At 43.2% G+C, this 22,398-nt stretch overlaps 2 protein-coding genes across 5 annotated transcripts in view; one reads left to right on the plus strand and one right to left on the minus strand.

Annotated features, from left to right (window-relative positions):
- The window catches only part of Polh (DNA polymerase eta), a 36,208-nt gene extending 23,658 nt beyond the window's left edge, over positions 1-12,550 (minus strand). The window contains exons 1-4 of one of the 4 annotated variants that reach the window (XM_075980736.1): positions 12,281-12,550; positions 7,533-7,674; positions 6,664-6,798; positions 2,470-2,684 (exon numbers count right to left, since the gene is read on the minus strand). In XM_075980736.1, the coding sequence (XP_075836851.1) occupies positions 2,470-2,684; positions 6,664-6,798; positions 7,533-7,669 (487 nt within the window). In that variant the 5' untranslated portion in view covers positions 7,670-7,674; positions 12,281-12,550. Of the gene's footprint in view, positions 1-2,469; positions 2,685-6,663; positions 6,799-7,532; positions 7,675-12,280 lie in introns of those variants that run through there. The other 3 variants (XM_075980737.1, XM_075980738.1, XM_075980739.1) reach the window with 3 other exon arrangements.
- Positions 12,551-12,658: 108 nt separating this feature from the next.
- Positions 12,659-22,398, plus strand: part of Xpo5 (exportin 5) — a 38,872-nt gene continuing 29,132 nt past the window's right edge. The window contains exons 1-5 of the mRNA XM_075980740.1: positions 12,659-12,935; positions 14,475-14,596; positions 16,327-16,399; positions 18,250-18,387; positions 18,545-18,727. Of these exons, the coding sequence (XP_075836855.1) occupies positions 12,831-12,935; positions 14,475-14,596; positions 16,327-16,399; positions 18,250-18,387; positions 18,545-18,727 (621 nt within the window). The 5' untranslated portion in view covers positions 12,659-12,830. The remainder of the gene's footprint in view (positions 12,936-14,474; positions 14,597-16,326; positions 16,400-18,249; positions 18,388-18,544; positions 18,728-22,398) is intronic.

Here is a 22,398-nt window from a genome sequence, read left to right on the forward strand (position 1 = left end):
TGGGATCCTTTGGAGCCAGAGTTGAAGGTGGTTGTCTCACAATGTGAATGTTGGGAACCAAATCTGGGCCCTCTAGAGGAGCAGCAAGTGCTTTTAACTACTAAGCCATCTGTCTCTTCAGCTCACGTAGTCAAAGGGATCAAACCCAGGTTGTTAGGTTTGGCTGCTGCCCTTTTATCTGCGGAAACATCTCGCCAGCCCTAGATACATACATTTATGAAACCAATCATATTCAAACATACCAATTGCTGCAGCTTAGTTTCAGCTTAGGTTAAAACTTATAGTAATAATGTGTAACAAATATTTTTTATGTTAATAATCATTCATGAATAATGATTTATTGATTTTTGCAGTGCTGAGGCTAGAATCCATACTTCAAACATGCTACCATTGATCTATACTCCCAGTCTAGCAACTATGATTTAAAAGCATGTTCCCTCAAATTTTCTTCTTTACATTTCTGTGTATCCTTGATAGTCCTGGAACTCACTCTGTAGAAAAGGCTGACCTTGAACTCTGAGATCCATCTGCCTGGGATTAAAGGCATACACCATCACTGCTGGGTTATACTCTATCCTTTTTTTTTTTTAAACGAGGCAGGGTTTCTCTGTGTAACAGCCCTGGCTGTCCTGGAACTTGTTCTTGTAGACCAGCCTGGTCTTGAACTCACAGAGATCTGCCTGCCCCTGCCTCCCAAGTACTGGGATTAAAGGTGTGCGTCACCACCGCCCAGTCTACACTCTATTCTTAATAAAAGTTTAGAATTAACTCCACCCCCACCCATTTTCCACTGTGCAGTCAGTCAACAGAGCCCACTTCAAAATTATTTCCCACAACAGTATAACTATTCCTGCTTTACTCACCTTTTGTTTCTTACTTACACTACCCTAACTCTTTAAAAAAAGTATTTGTTTTTAATTATGTGTACACTTGTGTGTTTTTGTATGAGTGTGCATGTGAGTGCAGGTGTTCTCAGAAGAGAGCATCAAATTCCTGGAGTTACAGGTGGTTGTAAACTGTCTGATGTGGGTGTTGGGAACCAAATGTGGGTCTTCTACAAGAGCAGTGTGTGCTCCTGACCACTGAGCCATCTCTTTAATTTAAAAACAAATTAAGATGTATTTATTTTGTAAGTTGGGGAATGGGGTATGCACCAAAGCACACATGTGGAGATCAGAGAACAACTTGCAGGAGTAAGTGCTTTCCATTCACAGTGCAGGTTCTAGGGGCTGAACTCAGGTCATCAGGCATCAGTAAGTGCCTTCACTTGCTGTGGTGCTTTGAATGAGAATGGTGTCCTGGAAGCTCATATATTTGAATACTTGGTCCTCGGCTGGTACAAAATGTTTGAAAAGAATTAGAAGGTATAGTCTTGTTGGAAGAGGCATGTCCCTGGGGATAGGCTTTGAGGTTTTTTTAAAAAGCCCATGACATTTCTGGTTAGCGTTCTCTCTCTCTCTCTCTCTCTCTCTCTCTCTCTCTCTCTCTCTCTCTCTCTCTCTCTCTCTCTCTCAAGGTTGTTGTCCAACAATTAAGTTCTCAGCGACTGTTCCAGCACTATGACTATCTGACTTATGCCATGTTCCCCATGACGGTCAAGGACTCCCCAACTGAAACTGTAAGCCCAATAAACTCTTTCTATAAGTTGCCCTGATCATGGCATCTGCACAGCAATAGAAAAGTAAGACATCCACCTCAACTCTTCCCACTTGGTTTGAGAGTATACTTGAGGACAAGCACTTGCTAGTACACTGGAGGTCCTGTGTTTGTCTCTAGTGTAAAACAAAATAAAAGCCTCAAACTCAAAACTCACCATATAATGCCCATAATTTAAACACTCTCAACTACTAATATTATCAATCTATCAACCTTATCTTCCTGTTTAAATTGCAGATATCTCTCACAAAACTTGCAACCTAAAAGATTTATGTGTGATTGGGTGTGGTAGTATATGCTTGTAATCCTAGTAACTACAATGGCTGGGGGGGCGGGGGGAGAATGGTGTGGAGAATTTGAGGCAGCCTGGGCTACAGAGGAAGACCCTTTCTCTTGAGAAAAAATTTTAAATTGGTCAACCCCTACTTTTAAAAAGGTTCTCCATTTAAAAAGTTCATTCTGGGGCTGGAGAGATGGCTCAGCAGTTAGAGCACTGACTGCTCTTCCAGAGGACCTGGGTTCAACACTATGAATTAATCTACAGATGAAGGAAGCAGTCAGCCTTCTACCTTCTGTTGATAACACTAAACTGACGTGGTTATATAGCTAAAGAGATATTTACTTTCAAACAAATTTCACAGCTTCTCATCATGCATATTCCTGGAAAGATAAAGAAAAATTGTATATCCTTTCATGCGAGTTTTTGTGATACATACAGGCAACAATTTAAGTATCATTCTAAAAAAAAAAATCAGCATAACCAGGCAAAGCAGGTTCCAAAAGCAGGAAGCAGAAGTAATGTGATACAAGTACCTTTCTGGATAGTCTCTTCTACTGTAGGGCCTCGGGGCAACCCTTCAATGTAAGTGCTGGGTAACAAGTCTGCTGAGATAAGCTGACCTTGTAACTTTTCAAGTCTTTCTTGCACAGCACTGGTTAGGTCTATATAAGCCTCATCGATGCTGGCACGTTCAATCACAGCAAACTGAGACATAATCTCCATGACTTCAACACTAGCTTCCCGGTACCTAAGTATAAGGATCATACATGCAGGCCATAAATGAATACAACCTTGAGACTGTCAGCCCCATGTTGTTCTTTCCATAATGAACAAGAATACATGCCTGTAATCCCAGCACATGGGAGGCACAGGCAGAGGCAGAGAGATCTCTGAATTGGGAGGCCAGCCTGGTCTACACAATGAGTTTCAGGACAGCCAGGACTACACAGAAACTCTGTCTCAAAAAAAAAAAATCCATAAGCAAGTGACAAGTGGCTTAATAAAGATGTATTAATTACTCAACTGAAGGAAACAATGGCTAGGTAGACAAACAATAGAAACAAGAAAAAGGAAGAATCCTAGGAAAACCTTTTCATGCAGTGCTAGCATTATGCCAAGTTAAAAAGCATACAGACCCTGAACATACTCATGCGTTAAGGACCTCTCTAGCCGGGCGATGGTGGTGCACGCCTTTAATCCCAGCACTCGGGAGGCAGAGGCAGGAGGATCTCTGTGAGTTCGAAACCAGCCTGGTCTATAGAGCTAGTTCCAGGACAGGCTCCAAAGCCACAGAGAAACCCTGTCTCGAAAAACAAACAAACAAAAAAAAAACAAACAAACAAACAAACAAAAAAAGACCTCTCTAAAAGGAAAAGAAATGCCTTGCACCATGAAACATTCTACTATATGATGTAGGTGGGTCTTCTATCTATCTGTTGCTTTCATTGGTTAATTAATAAAGAAACTGCTTGGCCTGATAGGTCAGAACATAGGTGGGTGGAGTAGACAGAACAGAATGCTGGGAGGAAGAAGGCAGTGAGGAAGACACGATGAAGCTCCGGCTCAAGAAGGACATAGGTTAGAATCTTCCCAGTAAGTCACCACCTCGTGGTGCTACACACATTAATAGAAATGGGTTAATCAAGGTGTGAGAGTTTTCCAGTAAGAGCTAGAGCTAATGGGCCAGGCAGTGTTTAAAAGAATACAATTTGTGTGTTGTTATTTTGGGTGTAAAGCTAGCCCTGCGGGAGCCGGGTGGGATGAAAAGCAGGCCCGCCGCTCGGCATCACTACAACTATATTCACTTATCCCTTTGCTATTTACATACAACCAAAATATCTTTTGCTTCAGAGTCTATCTTCAAACAAGACAACTTATGCAGAACATGGCACTCAGCACAACAGATCTTTCTACACTCTCACTACAAATTAACAAACTGACTATGGACTTCAGTTTCAGTCAATGGTGTTTAGCTAGTGTAAGCCAATCGCTCTGGACATGCTATCATTCAAATTATGAAGACAAGTGCCTAGAATGTGGTGATACATTTGGGCAGGGAGGTCACCTTCTTTTGGGGAATACCATCTTATAGATCTATCTAAGACATGGATAGCCTTTTGTCAACTTGACACAAGCTAAGGTCATATGGGAAAAGAAAAACTCAACTGAGAAAATGCTTGTACTGCAGGTGGGCTTTGGGGTTTCAAATGCTCAGGCCAGACCTAGTGTCTCTGCCTCTTCCTGCTGCTTTTGGATCTGGATGTAGAACTCAGAGCTGCCAGCTACACTGAACCTCATAGAAGACAAAGTGGGAAGGACACTTGATCGCATTGGCACAGGAGACCACTTCCTAAATATAACCCCAGTACTACAGACACTGAGAGAAACAATTAATAAATGGGACCTCCTGAAACTGAGAAGTTTCTGTAAAGCAAAGGACACAGTCAACAAGACAAAACAGCAGCCTACAAAACGGGAAAATAGCTTCACCAACCCACATCAGACACACAGCTGATCTCCAAAATATACAAAGAACTCAAAAAATTAGTCATCAAAAGAACAAATAAGGGGCTGGAGAGATGGCTCAGAGGTTAAGAGCATTGCCTGCTCTTCCAAAGGTCCTGAGTTCAATTCCCAGCAACCACATGGACTCAAAAAATTAGTCATCAAAAGAACAAATAAGGGGCTGGAGAGATGGCTCAGAGGTTAAGAGCATTGCCTGCTCTTCCAAAGGTCCTGAGTTCAATTCCCAGCAACCACATGGTGGCTCACAACCATCTGTAGAGGGGTCTGGTGCCCTCTTCTGGCCTGCAGGCATACACACAGACAGAATATTGTATACATAATAATATTAAAAAAAAAACAAATAATCCAATACAAAAATAGGGTAGAGACTTAAACAGAAAACTCTCAACAGAGGAATCTCAAATGGCTGAAAGACACTTAAGGAAATGTTCAACATCCTTAGCCATCAGAAAAATGCAAATCAAAACAACTCTGAGATTTCATCTTACACCTGTAAGAATGCCAAGACCAAAAACACTGATGACAACTTATGCTGAAGAGGATGTGGGGTAAAGGGAACACTCCTGCATTGCTGGTGGGAGTACAAACTGGTACAGCTGCTTTGGATACCTGCATGGCTATTTCTCAGAAAATTAGGACACAACCTACCTCAAGACCCAGCAATACCACTTTTGGGTATATACCCAAAGGATGCTCAATCCTACCACAAAAACATGTGCTCAAGTATGTTCATAGCAGCATTACTTGTCATAGCTAGAACCTGGAAACAACCTAAGTGCTCCTCGACCAAAGAATGGATAAGGAAAATGTGGTACATTTACACAATTGAGTACTACAGAGCAGAAAAACACAATGACATCTTGAAATTTGCAGGCAAATGGATGGATCTAGAAAACACCATATTGAGTGAGGTAACTGAGACCCAGAAAGACAATTATCATATGTACTCACTCATAAGTGACTTTTATACATAAAACAAAGAAAACCAGCCTACAATTCACAATCCCAGAGAACCTAGACAACAACGAGGACCTTAGGAGAGCCATACATAAATCTAATGTACACGGGAAGTAGAAAAAAACAAGATCTCCTGAGTAAATTAGGAGCATGGGGATTATGGGAGAAGGTAGAAGGGGAGGGGATAGGAAGGGAGGAGAGCGGAGGAAAATATATAGCTCAATAAAAACAATAATAATTAAAAAGAACTCTGAGCTGCCCTGTCTGCCTGTGTGCTGCCATACTCTCTGCATGAAAATAAAAGACTAATAAACCCCTGAGAGTCTAAGCAAGCCACAATGAAATGTTTTCTTTCTATAAGAGCTGTCATGGTCCTGGTGTCTCTTCACAGCAACAGAACACTGACTAAAGCAGGACCATTATAATGACTGGAACTTGTATCTACCTCTATACACGTCTCTCATTCTAGGGCAAACCTTCAAGTTTGAAGAGACAAAATCAACTGAAGAAGAAAAAAGGCAGGGGTTGGAGAGGTAGCTAAGCAGTTAAGAGCACTGGCTGTTCTTTGTTTCAATTCCCTGCACCCACATGGCAGCTCAAAACTGTCTATAACTCCAGTTCCAGGGTATCTGACACCCTCACACAGACATACATGCAGATAAAACACCAATGCACATTAAATAAAAATAAATAATTTTTTTTAAAAAACTAGGCAAATAAAGTGCCCCCCATCCTTTCCAACTTGGGGTCAGGAAAATGGCTCCCACAAAGAAGGTGGCAATAAGAAGGGTCATTCACCATCAACAAGGCCCAATGTAGGTTCTGGGAAACAAACTCAGGTCCTCTCTGAGAACAGTACCTCCTCTTAACCACTGAGCCATCTTTCATCTCCCCATGACTGATTTTTAAACAAGGAAGATAATAAGTGGTTCCTTAAAGACAAGAACTTAAAAGCAGTAATAAAATTATTACTGAAGTACACATAAAATATTTAACTCATAGACACAGGATGTCGACAGAAAAACATTTCATATTTGTTTGAACTACAATTGATTGAGTACACTGCAGGGAACAACAAGCTAGCATAACAAGTATCACCTGTAGCTTTTTTTTTTAAGTGGCCCCTTGGTATTAAACCTAGGATTGAATAAATGCTAGGCAACCACTCTATCACAGGCCACACTCCCATATCCACAAAACACTGCCTAAGTCCTCTATGTTCCTTTACAATGTTTTTTGCTTACTTGGTGAGGTTAGCTTTCCCACGGGACTCACGAACTTGTGCCAGTAGAAGATCTGGACATAGCTTCTTAGCATCATCTGCCCACATGTTTCTAGTGACCCCAAATGCACGAGCTTCATAACTCACTGCAATAATTCTAAAGTTAGGGAGAGAAAAGGAAACAAAACCAAAAGTATTACATGATCTCAAACAACAAACGTTAACAGAAGTAGGCTGTAAACACATAAAATTAGAAACTTTGTGACCACAGATGCTATTATTCAATTGCAGACACAGCAGTTCAGAAACCTCAAAAATAAGACCTAGAATAGAATCATTGAGTTTCCAAAGACTAAAATAAGAGTGGGGTCTGGGGTGATGGTGAAGTATTAAGAGCACTGCTTGCTCTTTTTACCTGGGCTTGATTCCCAGCACCCAAATGATGGCTCATCAGTAACTCCAGTCCCAGGGGATCTGACACCCTATTTTGCCCTCTGTGGGTACTGTATGCAGGTGGTACACAGACACAGAAGTGGACAAAACACACACATAGTTTTTTGTTTTTTTTTTAAATACTAAGAGGGGCTGGAAAGATGGCTCAGTCTCATAGGTTTTTTTTTTAAATACTAAGAGGGGCTGGAAAGATGGCTCAGTCTCAGTAAAGTGTCTGCCATGCAAGTAAGTAGACCTAAGTTGGGATCCCTAGGACCCACAGAAAAAGCTGGGTGCAGTAGTACATGCCTTTAATTCCAGGTCTGTGAGAGTAGAAACAGGTGGCTCTCTAGATTTGCTGACCAGTCAGCCTAGCTGAATCTGATGCATGTGAACATGTACACACACACACACACACACACACACACACACACACACGACACCATCAATTATACATACCCACCACCTTTCCATGATTTGTACTGTACAACTGCACAAGGTTTATTCCTCAAGTGAGGATTTTGCCGCTGTTCCACCTGGACAAAAAAACAATCCATATCCACAAGAGCAACCACTCGATCCTGCCCAGCAGCCATTTATTCTGGAAGACATTCAGAAATAGAAAATAATTAATCTAAAATACAAAAACACAACAAAAGACCCCTATTATATGTCTACCATGTGTGGTAGGTGCACATCTTTGATCTCAGCACTCAGGAGGCAGGGGCATATAGATCTTTATTGAGGTTTATTGGGGTACCAGCCCCTAAACCTCTCAGGATCCAAAAGGAATGCTACAGCAAGTGAGGGAACTGGCTATAGGAATGAGAGTAAAGGAAATGAATCAGCTCACACACATCTTATCACGTCCCATTTATTCTTCTGTCCTGCTGCAAAAGTTTCGCCTAGCTTATATACACATATAGACACAATCAACAATTCTCTGGCAATAGCACGGTACAGGGCTGGAATTCCTTCAGGGTCATTAAAGGCACAAATAAAATAAATAAAATAAAATAAAAACACAGAGACAGATATTGGGGTTCAAGCTGAAGATCAGAAAAGCAAAACAGTCAAGCCACTAGAGAAGCCTCACCTCTACCAAGGCTGGGCGACTGCAGACTGAGCCCTGAGCCCTGTCATCTCCCGTTTTATACTCCTTTAGTGCTGGGATTGAAAGCATGTGACTCCTCAGTACTGGGATTAAAGGTGTGTGACATCATTGCCTGGCCTCTAGTGGCTTAGTTTTACCCTCTGATCTTCAGGCAAGCTTATTTATTAAAACATAAATAAAATACCACTACAGATAAGAATTTTTACACAAAGCTGTAGCAGTCAGCTTACTTTTTGGCTCAAAGTGGGAGTGGTCTGTGAAAGCCTCTGTGAACTCTTAAGGGGGAAGGAGGTTAATTAAGAGAGAGAAGCTAGGGAGGGGGATCCATGTGCTACAATATATTCTTAAATGACTAAGTGAAGAGCTAAACGTTTGTAATCAGTAAAGCCATGAGCAAGGCAGGAACCATCCTTTACTCGATGCAGTAAAGAGCAGAATAGGGGTAAACTGAGGTTGCTTTCCCAAGTTGACTGTGGGAGAATTCAGGGCACCCAGTATATATTCTATATATCAAAATTATACAGTAATGAAAAGTCCTCTTCCAGGCTAGCCACAGATATATGAGCCCAGTAGATGAGATAAATAGTGGGAAACAGGCCGGGCGATGGTGGCGCACGCCTTTAATCCCAGCACTCGGGAGGCAGAGGCAGGCGGATCTCTGTGAGTTCGAGACCAGCCTGGTCTACAGAGCTAGTTCCAGGACAGGCTCCAAAGCCACAGAGAAACCCTGTCTCGAAAAACAAAACAAAAAAAAATAGTGGGAAACAGTAAAGCTATTCCTAGGGAAGAGATGAAGTGACTCATAAGAGAAATTACAGAGAGGACCAGCCAATTTCCACAGCCAGTAACTCCACAGCCTTTCCAGGTGTGGCTCCCTATGACCCATCTGGTAGGTCAGTCTGTGGAATACTAGTCATCTTGCTATACCTCTCATGGCCCTTGATGGATCTTCAGGTCTACACAGTGAGATCCTTTCTCAAAACAACAGTAACAACTGTATTTCCACATTCTAACTGATGAACCACAGCATGAATAGGAGCATGGGAACTAAGAAGAATGGAAGGCATTTCCTTACTGTTGACGTGAGAATAAGTAATACAATTTTATAAAGGTAATACATAAAGCTTTAAATACAGTTTCAGGGGGCTCAGATTCTCCTGCCTTTATTTCCCAAGTGGTGGGATTACAAGCATGCATCAGAACACCTGGCTACTCATTCTCAGTAACAGACATTTCATAAATAGACAAAGTTGCCTGTCTTATTACTGTTCTGTTGTGTGAAGGGACACTTATAAAAGAGAGCATTTAATTGGGTGCTTGGTTACAGAGGGTTAGTCCACGGTCATCATGGCAGGAAGCAGACAGGCATGGGGCTGGAGCGGTAGCTGGAAAGTGTTACATCCTGATCTATAGGCAGAGAGAAGTGACTGGGCCTACTGTGGGCTTTTGAAACCTCAAAGCCCACCCCCAGTGGCACAGCTCTGCTGTGGAATAATCCTCCCTACACTGTGAATATATATGCCTCTCAATGGCTAATAAAAAGCTGACAGGCTGGTAGTGAGGCAGAAAGCATAGGTGGGACAACCAGAAACAGATGACTCTGGAGTCAGAGTAGACTCCAGCCAGAAGCCGAGGAAGCAGGTTGTGCAGAAAATGAGGTAACAAGTCAAGAGGCATGGTGCAAAGCATGGATAAGAAATATGGGTTAATTTAAATGTAAGAGTTACCTAGCAACAAGCCTGAGCTATTCATTGAGCATTTATAATTAAGACTGAGTAGTTATTTGTGAAGTGGCTGCTGGGACAGGGAATTTTCACTTACGCAGCCCCTCTAACAAGGTCATACCTCTAACTCTGTCCAAACAGTTCCACTACCTAAAGACCAAGCATTCAAACATATGAGTCTATGGGGGTGGAACAGTCACTGTCACTCAAACCACCACAGTGCCTAACAATGGACTCAGTATCATAATTCATAGGAAAATGAACATTAAAACTACTCAGACCAAAAACCCACAAAGTACACTAGGTAGAGAGGGCAAAAGGGTAATCTAGTTGATAGATAAACCCTAACTGTAAATTTAGGGAAAAAAAAAAAGAAGAAAATGTTGTATATCAATCAACCTCAGATTGAAAACATTCAAGGAAAAGCATGCACAATGACTGTATATGGATACTTCCCATCATTCTCTATGAGATACAGATTATCTATTTATATTGTGCTAGGTATTAGGATTTGAACTATTTGTGAGAGGGTGGGGTGGGATGTTTCTCACTGTTAGAGCTCTTTCCTAGCATTCTCAAGACTACAACTTTGAACCTTAGCAAGTGACTCTGTATGTGTGTGTGTCTATATATACAATGGCATAGGTCATATGCAAACACTACACATGACATTTTATGTAAGAGACCCAAGCATCTGCAGTCTGGGTATCCTGCAGGCTTCAGGAAGAGTATTCTGGAATCAATCTTCCTGAGGACTATATCTATCTATCTAAAATATCATAGCATTCATGCAAAATTGGAAGGGGCATGAGACAGGGTCTCACTGTGTAGCTCTGGCTACCCTGTAACTCCCTATAAAGACCAGGTTTGCTTCAAAGTCACAGAGATCCAACTGCCTCTGCTAGGACTAAAGGTGTTTGCCACTGCAACTATCATCAGGTAAAACTGTTTATTTTGAAATAATTTTTAAAAATTTTGGATATAGAGAATAGTGGCATGCTTCTGTAATTCTAGCACTCAAGTGGCTAAGGCAAGATGATTTTAAGTTCATGATCAACCTGAGCTATGTAGAAAGAACTTTGTTCCAAGAACACACACACATACATACAGAGAGAGAGAGAGAGAGAGAGAGAGAGAGAGAGAGAGAGAGAGAAAGAGAGAGAGAATAATCTAATACTACATAAATACCCTGTTTCTCTGCAAACTCTCAACAGCTCCTACCTTGTGAGGCTCCTACCTCTTACAACTACTTTGTGGGGCTCAGTGATTTTCTATTTGTGCAATTCCTTTGTTGTTATGAGAAGTGGTTACTTTATTTTTTTCTATCCCCCTGTACTTACTTATTTTTAAAAGACAGAATGTCACATAGCCCAAATTGGCCTCAAAACTTGCTCTGCTAACCGCTGTACATCATGTAAGTGCTCGAGGCACTTACACTACACAGCAGCTTTGCATACCAATGGCCTATCATAACTAACACTTTCACAAGAACACAGGAAATTCATGATTTAAATACAAGAAACAGGCTATACAGATGAGTGAGTACCTAACCGTAACTTGAATTTTTCTTTTTCAAATGAGCATTCACCTTAAAAATAAGCTGCAGTATTAATGTAAAGATAATAAATAAATAATTAAAGATCGGAATGTTCGAGGCCTTAACTCCTTTCAAATCCATCTAATCACTCACCTATGCAAGTCAGGCATGCCTTTGTTTTGAAGAAGTTTTTCTGTAATACTGGAACAGATAAAGCCAGAAAATGGCAAATGTGCTGCCAATACAGGGAAGTGCTACATTCGATATCGATATCAGATGTGAAACAAGAATCCGTGATTTAAGGGCAGCAAGCATAAACATAAACTAAGTAGAAAAAACACCTTATACGTGTTTCTTTCGTACTAATGTCTGTATCAGTGTAAAATCAGCGCACTGCCGAAACTTTGCTTCCGAAAGGATTATGTTAATTTAGGTTTGGCTTTTTTCCTTTTTTTTTTTTCTGAAGCAGAATCTCACGCTGTGGCTCAGGCTGTCCTCAAACCCGAAGCAATTCTACTGTCTCAGCCTCCAGAGGCGTAGTGGGATGCGTTTTAAAACATTTTGGTTTACTCCCTTCTGTACAAAACACATCTGGAGCGTAGGAACACGCACAAGAAAATATGTACCGGTGGAGAGGAAGGTTTAAGTTACAAGTAAATAATCCTTTCAACAAGACAACACTCCTTAGAGACAATTCCAGGGCCTTCTCGCCACTGAAGCAGGTTTCCACTTCGGCCAAGTATACCCCCAGTTATCCAAGAAAAACCAACAGCCAAGGCAACGGAAGCAATCCGAAACAGCGATTCCGAACCCCGAGTTTTAACGTCCTTACCCTCGGCGGCGGGCACCTGTCAAAACTGCCAAGAGCAGTGCTACGGGCTCCGGGCTGAGTCCCCTGGAGGGAAAATGACGGCGTCTACACAATCTCGTCCCCTTCCCAGGAGCAGGTCAGTGGGTTCCGAGAGACCGGCTGCCCGTGTCGACGGAGAATCGAGCCGGTATCCCTAGGATCCCGCCAAGCAAAGAGCCTGCGCAGCCTGAAAGTTTGCGTCCCACAGCAAACCCAGAAGAGATAGAGTTCAGCTCCGCGCGCGCAGCGAAGGACGGTTGATGCGCCTGCGCATCGCCAAACTTCCGTTCCCGCGCCCCGCCCACTCAGGGCCGACTCAATGAGCCGCCACTTCCGTGCGCGCATGCGCGGTGGCGGGTCTGGCGCGTGCGCAGCGCTGTGTTCGTCCCAGCTCCTGCCTCTGCTGCTCACCCTCCTCCTCCGGTTCCCCACCCCCAGCCCGCCGCGGCCTGGTTATCAACGTGTGGTCCGGCCAGGGGAGCCGTGTGCGCCTCGTGCTCCCGGGTCGGCGGTGGTGTTTCCGGCTCTAGCCATGGATATGGAGCAAGTGAACGCGCTGTGCGAGGAGCTAGTGAAAGCGGTGACGGTCATGATGGACCCCAGCTCCACTCAGCGCTACCGGCTGGAAGCCCTCAAGGTAGCTGGGGTCCTGGCGCCCTGGGCCTGCCCCGAGACCCCCATCCCAGTTTTCCCCGGCGGCCTTTCCAAGCTCATTTTGTCTCCCGCCTCTGCGGCCATTGGACCTCCCACTCGCAGTTGGTACAGTGGCTTCTGGTCGCGCTGGCCGCCTCACCCCTTCTCGTTTGGGTCTTCTCTTCGCTTGCGCGCCTGTCCCTAAGTGCTGCGCATTCCCCAGCCACTTCGCAGTAGCCTTTCTGCCCACTGCTCACTTTTTTTCACTCTTGACCTCCCCACGGATCTCCACCACAGCAGGCTGCGCTCGTTCTGACGCCCGGGCAAGCCCCACATTGCCTGGCGTTCTAGGAGCGCACGTGCAAATTCTGTCCCCAGTGCCATCCTCATTGCATTGCCGATCCATTCCAGACTTGTGGTGATTTCAAACCCCCGAGTATCCCTTTTTCTTACGGTCTTACATGACTTTCTTTCTAGTCTTGGGCATCTCTCGCTGATTCGTTAACACTCCTCCACTGTTTATAGGAGTGAGATATTCTTCTGCTATTTTTGCGCAAAGATGAGCCTTACCACTGGCTTTGCATTTTCACAAGGGCACTTTGCTTTCCTGGAAATAGTTTTCTTGAGTCCCAGGTGCTGCCCCAAGGTCTATCTCAACTTTTGCTATTTGGGAACCTGCAACAGAGCTTCTTCCTCATTAGAGTGAGCAACAATATATAGGTGTATGTGGTACAGGGTTTGGAATCAAACAGCTGTGTGTTTGTTTTTTTGTTTTGTTTTGTTTTGTTTTTATTGTGAAGAGTTTTACATAGGCACAGAAATAGAATACTACAGAGATCCCGAATAGGCCTGTGATCGAAACGCAGATGCACAGATGTGTTTGTTTACTGTCTTTTCCTGTCACCCACAATTTTTAAAGCTAATCCCAGGGGTTGCCATTCCCCCTCTATGGGTATATCTCTAACGTTTTTTCCTTCTTTTAGGGCCACTTTCTTTTTAGTGTTAACATGATTACTGTGAAAGTGGATCATTAGTAATACTAATCTAGATCTTGCAACTTAAAATACAGTGGAAAAGGCAGGCCTATAATCCTCAGTACTCAGGAGACTAAGGCGGGAAATTCAAAAGTTAAAGATCAGCCCAGGCAATTTCGAGAGACCCTTTCTCAAGAAGTGAACAAACTGCTTAGAGGGTGAAGTGCTATTGTAGCTGCTGGGTGCTGGCATCCAAGCATAGCTGTGGAAGAGACTAGCAGATCCCTGAGTTTGCTGGCTAGCCAGTCTAGCCAAGAGAGAAGACATTCAGGTTCAGTTTCTGGCTTTCATTTGCTTGCTCAGCTACATACACATGCACACACTTAAATATACTGCATACACTTATCAAACAGAGAAAGCTGAGGATCTAGTTTAGAGATGGCGTGCTTGCCTGCCACACGGAAGGTTCAGTTCCCAGTGAAGATGCACGCGATCAGCTAAGGTTGGAATTTTCTTGAGATGCATTTTCTCATGTTTCCCCATGGAAATAATAACTTTTCTTCTTTCAGTTTTGTGAAGAGTTTAAAGAAAAGTGCCCTATCTGTGTTCCGTGTGGCTTGAGGTTGGCTGAAATAACACAGATTGCCATCGTCAGACATTTTGGCCTTCAGATCCTGGAACATGTTGTCAAGTAAGGAGCTCTTGGCCACTACAGTCTGCTGAAGAGAGCAACTCTTTAATCCTTTCATGTCCTCCACAGGTGCTTTTCCAATGGCTAGGAGAGAACAGAACTCAGGGTTTTTACTTCTTGTTCAGTTAAGACATCTCTGTAAATGTGTTGTTATACACGCTAAGCATTCAACAAGCCAGGGATAGTGGCTCACATTGGCCATGCACAGAGAAACTGAAGCAGGAATATTGCCACAAGTTCAGGCTCACATAGGCTACATAGTTCCAGTATAGTGAGCTATAGAGTGAAACTTTGTATCAAGAAACCAAAATTTAAAAAAGAAACAGAGCACACACACGCACACACCCCTTAGGGTTTCTCTGTGTAGCTTTGGAACCTGTCCTTGCACTCAGAGATCCACCTGCCTCTGCCTTCCAAGTGCTGCGATTAAAGGCGTGCATGTGCCACCAACACCCAGCCAAAAGAACTTTTTTTTTGAAAAGCATTGACACTGTAGATGCTAGATGGAATTTGTCTTTGAGCTCTCAACAGAATCAAGGAGAAAAGCTGGTTTGTGGCATAAATCTCATGTAAATGCTGGTTAATGCACAAAAGCATTTACAAAGCTCCTCGAGACTCTGTGTTACTTGTTTAAAATGGACTTTTGTTCATTCTCTGAGGAGCACAGAATCAAAAGTAGAATTTTTAAATAGGTCAACCTAATTATTTTATGTTTATAAGTGTTTTGCCTGCCTGTATATATGTGCACCGTGTGCATGCCTGGTGCTCACAGAGGCCAGAAGAGCATATTTCATCCCCTGGAACTGGAGTTACAGATGGTGATGAGCTGCCATGTGGGTGCTGGCACCCAAACTCAAATCCTCTGCAAAAGTAGCAAGTACTCTTAACTGCTGAGCCATCTTTCCAGCACCAAGGATGTTTTTAAGAGTTTTTGTTTTGTTTTGTTTTTTGAGACAGTTTTTCTGTGTAACAGTTCTGGCTGTCCTGGAACTCATTTTGTAGACCAGGCTGACCTTGAACTCACTAAAATCCACCTGCCTCAGCCTTCCAAGTACTGGTATTAAAAGTGTGCACCACCACCACCACCCAGCAAGAATTTATTATTTTTAATTAATGTGCATTTGTATGGGTATGTGCTTGTGAGTGAAGGTAGAGTGCACATAATGGTATGTGATCATCATGGAGCTTACAGGTGTTTGTGTGCTGCCCAGCATAGGTGCTGGGAACCAAACTCAGATCTTCTTAATCACTGAGACACCTCTCCATCCTAGAAAGTGTGTTTGGGGGTGGGGAGCATGAGTTTTTGATTTCTTGAGACAGAGTCTCTCTATGACACCTTGACTGTCCTGGAATTCACTGTGTAGACCAACCTGGCCTTGAAATCATAGATCCACCTGCTGCTACCTCCCTAATGCTGGGATAAAAGGTGACAACCACCATACCTGACCAAAAGTAGTTTTTTTTTTTTGTTTTTTTTGTTTTTAAGACAGGGTTTCTCTGTAACAGCTCTGGCTGTCCTGAAAATCTCTGTAGACCAGGCTGACTTCAGACTCACAGAGATCCACCTGCCTCTGCGTCCCGAATGCTGGGATTAAAGGCGTGCACCACCATAGCACAGCAAGTATAATTTCTTAATGAAACTTCTTACAAAATGTAAAGCAGGAAACAGATATTCTCTTATGAAGAAAAGTCTTCTAACATGGTTTTGTTGATTTTGTTTTGGTGGTCAGGTTTCGCTGGAACAGCATGTCACGATTGGAGAAGGTTTATCTGAAGAACAGTGTCATGGAGCTGCTCGTAAATGTGAGCAAAGGGTTATTGGGAGGCTTGTGTTCCCAGACATCCACATGACCTTAAAGACAGAGCAGAGGAGATTAAACATCTCAGCAAATGAATGAATATGATTCTTAGATGTAGCCGGATATGGTCACACACCTTTTATCCCAGCACTGGGGAGGCAGAAGTGGGCAGCTCTCAGAGTTCAAGGCCAGACCGGTCTACAGTGATCCTGCCTCAAAATAAATAGATAAGATTCTTAGATGTAAATTAGTTGATTACAACACCATTCACTTTGAATCTTTTTTCCTTTATATCAAAGCTTAACTACTGTGAGCCATGTGATGAAACCATAGAGAGTGGATTTGTCTCAGTCATTAATAAGACTTCAAACATACTATAAATTGGTGGCCTTTTTATTTATTTAATTTAGTTAGTTTCACTATGTTCTGAGTGGTTTCAAACTATCCTCCTTCCCCTGCCTTCCAAGTACTGGGGTTCCGGAGGTACTGTACCGTGTCTGGCTAGCCTTTCTTTTTTTTTTTGAACTAGGACTTCATTCTGTGTCCCATATTGGCCTCCACCTGCCTTCAGCCTCTTGCATTCTGGGACTGCAGGCATCAGCCACCATGCCCATCCTTTCTTTTATAAGAGTGTATTAATAGGGGGATACATGTGTAGTTAGTAGGGGTTTTTGAGATAGGTTCTCATGAAGTCCATGAGACTTCAGTCTTGCTATATAGCTGAGAATAAACTTAAATTTTTGGCCCTCCTGTGTACTGGGATTACAGACAAGTACTACCAACCTGACCTTCTCTACTTCTAATTGGGAAAAGATGTTTTACAAAATTAGATTAGTTTAACTAGTTACGACTTGTAATTTACTAGTCCTGTGGAGGCTAGCAGTGGTGAATTATCAGTTTTAACGTTTAAATTCTTGGGAGACAGTGACAGTTAATCTTCAATGTTGGAACTACTGGTGTTACAGCACTCCTCGATGCCCTTGCAGTCTGTCAGTTTCCCAGTGCACATCTTACTTCTGCATCCCCTGTGATCTTCAAAACCATGAAGCAATACGAAAGCCTCTTCCATTTGTGAATAAGAGCAGCAGTGTTTTCCTGACTCTGACAGCCACTTAGCTGTTGAAACTGTCGTTTATATTTTACGTGGGAACATGGATTGCTGAGAACACAAGACAAGTGATTCATAGGTGGAGAACAGGTTTAGGTTTAGAGGAGAATATTCTTTCAGTTCCATTCGTCTCTGTGGAGGGTTGGGTGTGGCATGAGTACTATGGCGTGCGTTGGGAGTCAGGACAACTAGAGGGGATCAGTTCTTTCCTTTTACCATATGGGTTATGGGGATGGGACTGAGCTTGTCAGCCTTGGACACAGCACCTTTCCTCACTGACACACACCTCTCACCCCTTCTTTTGAGGCACAGTTTCATGTGGATCAGGCTGGGCACAAAGTTGATATGTTTTAGAGAATGACACTATTCTGTCACTGTGTGTGCACACTCAAGCGTATACGCAGCACAGACATTGATGGAGGTTAAGGGACAACTTTGAGAAGTCAGTTCTTTCCTTCTGCCATGGGTTTCTTGAGTGAACCCAAATCATCGCGCTTACACAGAAAGCTTGTTTACTTGTTGAGCTGTCTCACTGGCTCAGAGGGTGACTTGACTTTCTGATCCTCCTCCACTGCCCATATGTGAGATTATAGATGTGTGCCACCACACTCAGTTTATGTCCTGTTGGGGATTAAAGCCAGGATCCAGCAAATACTGTACCAACTGGGTCACATTCGAAGTCCAAGGGCTCTGAGTTTTTATGCCTAGAGTTTAGTCTTACTGTCTTCATAATGTCTTTCTTTCAGGGAACGTTGAGTATTCTGGAAGAGGAGAACCACATTAAAGATGTTCTGTCCAGAATTATGGTAGAGATGATCAAACGAGAATGGCCACAGCACTGGCCTGACCTGCTGTTGGAACTGGACACTCTCTCCAGACAAGGGGTATGGAGCGTGCGTGCTGGCTGTGTGTGCTCATGGTTAGAGCAGTCGTTGAGTTTGCTTTGTATTCGTGTTCACGGTTTATCAATAGCAGGTCATCTGTTAGCATATGTACACAATAAAGTGCTTTTGATTAACTAGCTTGTTTCTGTTGGCCTAGGAAACGCAGAGGGAGTTAGTGATGTTTATCCTTTTGCGGTTGGCAGAGGATGTAGTGACCTTTCAGACACTTCCCACTCAAAGAAGAAGGGATATTCAACAAACATTAACGCAGAACATGGAAAGAATCTTCAGCTTTCTGCTCAGCACACTTCAGGAAAATGTAAACAAGTACCAGCAAATGGTATGGATTCTTCCCCGCAAGGTCCTCTCTTCCCAGGCTAGAACTTACACCCTGCTTATATTCTGAGCAAGCACTCTGCTGTGAAGCTGTACCTTTACCACACTCTTGCCTTTTGTTTTGAGTGAAGTTCTTGCTAAGTTGCCAAGGATGTCCTTGACCCTACTTACCATCCAAGCAGGCCATGAGTTTGTGATCCTTTCCTTTGCCCCCTGAGTAGCTGGGATTGCAGACCTATGCGCTGGGTACAGCAGATGTCCTGTATTTGACCTGAATGTAATGTTTTTTTGTTTTGGGGTGTTTATTTGTTGTTTTTGTGAAAATGACTTTCCATGAGGATATGAGAGTGTATGGTTTCGCAAAAAGAAAGGCCTTTTTCTTTTTTTTGAAATGGGGAGTTTCAAGACAAGGTTTTTTTCTGTGTAAGAGATCTGTCTGTCCTGGAACTTGCTTTGTAGACCAGACTGGCCTCTAACTCACTAAGATCCACCTGCCTCTCTGCATCCAAAGTGCTGGGATTAAAGGCGTGCACCACCATTGCCTGGCAGGAAAGGCCATCTTAAGAGCAAAATTTCTAGGAAATGTCAGAAAAATTAAACCATTTTCTCAGATATTCAGCTCAATGAGATTATATGTAAATTTCTTTCAAAATAAAAGCATTCTTTTAAAATAGCATAAGAGCCAGGCATGGTGACACACTCCTTTATTCCCATTACACGGAAAGCAGAGGGAAGCAGATCTCCCACGTTCCAAGCCAGCTTGGTATACTAGTGAGTTTCAGGTTAGCTAGGGGTACATAGTGAGACCTTGTCTGCAAAACCTAAGAAGCATAAAGCTGCAGTTTAAAATTTGTTATTAAAACTCTAGATGGTATTTGATTCCTAGCACCCCACGTTGTATCTCACAGTCGTCTGTAAATCAAGTCCCAGAGGCTCTCATGCCCTCTTCTGGCCTTCTTAAGAACCAGACACACACTTGGTACCCATACACATAATCAATAAACAACAACCACAAAACCTTTTTAGATTTTTGACAAGTCTATAAAGTCCTGATAAGTCAGGGTGTTCCTTTGGTCCTGGTTCCTTTTGCTGTGGGTTGGCTGCAGTAGGTATTGTCAAGGTGCGATGTGGTGTTTTGTTCTCAGTGGGTTTTGCTTCTGCAGAAATGTTACAGGAAGAGGAGAGGGCGCTTTTCGTCCCGGCTGCCCAGCTAGCGTACACCTGAAATAATCACACAGTAACTGTATTAATTAAAACATTGCTTGGCCATTAGCTCTAGCCTCTTATTGGCTAACTCTCACATCTTGATTTAACCCATTTCTATTAATCTGCATGTCACCACGAGGGTCATGGCTTACTGGGAAAGATTGAGCATGTCCGACCTGGCAGCTCCATGGCGGTGCTATCTTGCGCTCGCTCGTTCTCTCTCTCTCTCTCTCTCTCTCTCTCTCTCTCTCTCTCTCTCTCTCTCTCTCTGACTCTGCTTCTTCCTCCCAGAATTCAGTTCTGTCTTCTCTGCCTCCCTAAGTTCTGCCCTATCAGGCCAAGCAGTTTCTTTATTGATTAACCAATGAAAGCAACACACAAACAGAAGGACCTCCTACACCACAGAAAAGAGTGGACAAACGCCTTTCCCACCTTTAATTTTTCAGAAGGCATTTGAAAATTAATCTTGGAGTTTGAGAGATGGTTCATCAGGAAAGAGTGCTGAGGACCTGTCTGGTTCCCAGCACTTACATGACATCCCATAACTGTAATCCCAACTCCAAAGGACCCCATAACCTTTGGCCTCCACTGATACCTGTACACAAGTGGCATGCACTCATGCAGACACACATATTTACATGAATAAAAATAATTATTTTTCTGTTTTTTTTTTTTTGAGGCAGGGTTTCCCTGTAGCTTTGGAACCTGTCCTAGATAGAACTAGCTCTTGTAGACCAAGCTGGCCTTGAACTCCCAGAGATCCAGCTGTCTCTGTCTCCAGAGTGCTGGGATTAAAGACATGTGCCACCACCACCCAGTGAGAATAAAAATCTTTTTTTTTTAAATTTTTATGATTTATTTATCTTTATTTTATGTGCATTGGTGTGAAGGTGTCAGATCCCCTGGAACTGGATTTTCAGACAGTTGTGAGCTGCCATGTGGGTGCTGGGAATTGAACCCGGGTCCTCTAGAAGAGCAGTCAGTGCTCTTAACCGCTGAGCCATTTCTCCGGCCCCAAAAATCTTTTAAAAAGAAAAAGTTAGCTGAGCATGGTAGTTCATGCCTTAAATCTCAACATTTGGTGGGCAGAGGCAGGAAGATCTCTGTGAGGTTGGGCTATCTGTGTTTTGAAAGTGAGTTCCAGGACAGGACAGCCAGAGGTACATGTTGAAACCCTGTCATGAAAATCCTTATGGTATATATATTTTTAAGATTTACGTATTATGTATACAGTATTCTGTCTGCATGTGTGCCTGAAGGCGAGAAGAGAACGCCAGATCTCATTACAGATGGTTGTGAGCCACCATGTGGTTGCTGGGAATTGAACTCAGAACCTCTGGAAGGACAGCCAGTGCTCTTAACCACTGAGCCATCTCTCTAGCCCCCCTAATAATTTGTATTATACAAAAACTCAGTAGGCAGTAGGAACTGAGGAAATGGTTCAGTGAATAAAGTTCTTGCCACACAAATATGAGGGCCCAAGCTAGGATCTCCAGCACCCACATGACGTCTTTGTGTGGGGGGTGTCTGTAATCCCAGTAATGAGCAATGGACACAGAACTTACTAGATGGCTAGGCTAGCCAACTAATGAGATCTGGCTTCAGTCAAATACCCTTTCTCAAAAACAGGTGGATAGAAGATACACGATGTTGACCTCTAACCTCTCCATCACTCCAACATACATGCACATATGTCTGTACACTGTAGACATATCATTACATGTACATATACCACATGTATATACCCTACAAAAAAAAGAATACATTTTCTCTGCTTACAAAACTTTTTTCCTTGCTGACAACTATTGTTAGAGCAGTCTATTGGTTTCTATGTATTAGGCGCACTCAGCAGAGTGTGTGCCAGAGCAGCTCAGATTGGTGATGGCTATGGCTTGAACATAAATTAGAAATAAACACACAGGGAAGGTGAACATCCAAACTGGCTAGGCTCCCACACAGCCAGAACATGAAGTAGGATCAAAACCCAGTGCCATTGTCCTTGGCTTCTCAGCAGCCCTCATTGTCCGCCATATTCAGAGAGTCCGGTTTTATCCCCTGCTTTTTCAGTCTCAGTCCGGCTGGCCTTGGTGAGCTCCCAATAGATCAGCCCCACTGTCTCCGTGGGTGGGTGCACCCTTCTTGGTCCTGATGGAGAGGGGAGGACTTTGGACTTTCCACAGGGCAAGGAACCCTGACTGCTCTTCAGACTTGAGAGGGAGGGGGAGAGGAGTGGGGGGAGAGGGAGAGGAGTGGGGGGGAGGAGTGGGAGGCTGGGAGGAGGCGGAAATTGTTTTTTTTTTCTCAATAAAACAAAAAGAAAGTTTTAAAAAAAAAGAAAAGAAATAAACACACAGGGGTCTCCTTCCTTCACTTTGTTATTCTTTGTTACTCATGTTTGAGATATGGTCTCATATCCCAGGGTTGGCTTCAAACTCGCCATCCTACTACCTCCACCTTCCAAATGCTGAG

This window comes from Microtus pennsylvanicus, chromosome 7, assembly GCF_037038515.1.
Source record: "Microtus pennsylvanicus isolate mMicPen1 chromosome 7, mMicPen1.hap1, whole genome shotgun sequence".
Classification (NCBI taxonomy): domain Eukaryota; kingdom Metazoa; phylum Chordata; class Mammalia; order Rodentia; family Cricetidae; genus Microtus; species Microtus pennsylvanicus.